We start from the raw sequence: 1,577 nt of genomic DNA, 5'->3' as shown, positions 1-1,577 counted from the left end.
CAAAGTACGGTGCTTTCGTTATTTGAGGAACGGGTTAAAAGGTTGGAAGATAATGTCAACCTTGTGAAAGAAAAATCCGGAGAACGAAAGGGCTGTTCATACAAAGAGTTTATGGCGTGTAAACCACCAATTTACAACGGGGAAGGTGACCCGATAATATGCCAAAGATGGCTAAGTGATGTTGAAGGGGTATTTGAAAGGACCCACTGTGACGTAAGCGATTATGTGGCTTACGGAACGGGTCAGTTAAGGGGTCAAGCCAAGGATTGGTGGGATAATAAAAGAAGAAGATTGGAGTCGAAGTGTCAAGGGTTATGACGTGGGACGAGTTTAAGGTACCATTCCTTAGACACCACAATCCCAAGGCGGTCATCAACAGAATCCAGGAGGAATTCATCCAGTTAAGGCAAAAGGGTGAAACAATTGATAAAATCACGGGTATTTTCATGGATAAGCTGAGATTTTGCGATGAGCTAGTGACTACCGAGGAGCAGAAAATATACTATTATTATAATATGTTAAGTGCTGAGTATCGGGAGTTTATGACTCCTTCCAAGTATGAGACGCTCACCGAGATCATAAATACGGCTCGGGAAAGAGAAATTGAACTCAAAAAGGAAATTGAACGAGGCGAACGAAGGGCAATGGATGTTAACCCGAGCCCTACAAAGAAGGCTCGAACGACTGAGTCAGTAAAGAAGACGGATGTGAAGGGTGGATCACCGAGTTGCAAGGTATGTGGAAAGGGGCACAAGGGCGAATGTCGCTTTAAATACAACCCATGCCCCATATACGGAAAGACAGGGCATACTGCCTCGCTATGTCCGGGGAAAGTTTCGGTGTGCTACAAGTGCTATCAGCCGGGTCACAAAAAGTCTGAATGCCCGGAGTTGGTCGGGAAAAAGAACTAGAAAGATGTTCAAGTGGAGACCCAAAAGGCGAAGGCTAGATCCTTCCAACTAACTGCAGCTGAAGCAATGACAGAACCCGATGTGGTCTCAGGTATATTCGCAATAAACTCGATCCCTGCACGTATATTATTTGATACGGGTGCGAATAAATCCTTTATTTCACATGGATTTATTCGGCATCCTTCATTTGTATTGACGAAATTATCTGTGCCCTTAGAAGTTGAAATAGGGGATAACAAGAGTTTCATAGTGTGTGATGTTTGTCAAAATTGAAAATTTAGTATCGATGTCGAAGAATACTCAATAGATCTAATCCCGATGTCGATGGGAGAATTCCAAGTGGTTGTCAGGATGGGTTGGTTATCCCGACACCACGCAAAAGTCGTGTGTTTCCGTAAAGAGATAAAGTTAACATCTCCGAGCGGAAAACACGTCCCCATCTATGGCGAGAAAGGAGGCAATCCTATGATATGTTCGATGTTAAAAGCTCACAAGCTGATGAAGCACGGATGTAGAGAGTTTATGATATACGCGAATGAACCAGGGAAGGAATTACTGAAGATTGAAGACGTACCGGTGGTACGTGATTTCGAAGATGTGTTTCCGGAAGATTTAACGGGAATACCGCCCGAACGGGAAGTAGAGTTCGGAATCGAATTGGTTCCG

The 1,577-nt window shown here is 43.9% G+C and overlaps 1 protein-coding gene across 1 annotated transcript; it reads left to right on the top strand.

Moving 5' to 3' along the window:
- Window positions 1–314: 314 nt before the first annotated feature.
- On the top strand, window positions 315–911 carry LOC110920046. The gene has a single exon (XM_022164286.1). It carries the CDS (start codon window positions 315–317, stop codon window positions 909–911), a length of 597 nt encoding a protein of 198 aa, XP_022019978.1.
- The last annotated feature ends 666 nt before the right edge of the window (window positions 912–1,577 follow it).

Source organism: Helianthus annuus, chromosome 16 (genome assembly GCF_002127325.2).
Source record: "Helianthus annuus cultivar XRQ/B chromosome 16, HanXRQr2.0-SUNRISE, whole genome shotgun sequence".
Lineage (NCBI taxonomy): Eukaryota > Viridiplantae > Streptophyta > Magnoliopsida > Asterales > Asteraceae > Helianthus > Helianthus annuus.
Note: the sequence above shows the minus strand (reverse complement) of the source record. Positions and strands in the feature narration are given on the sequence as shown.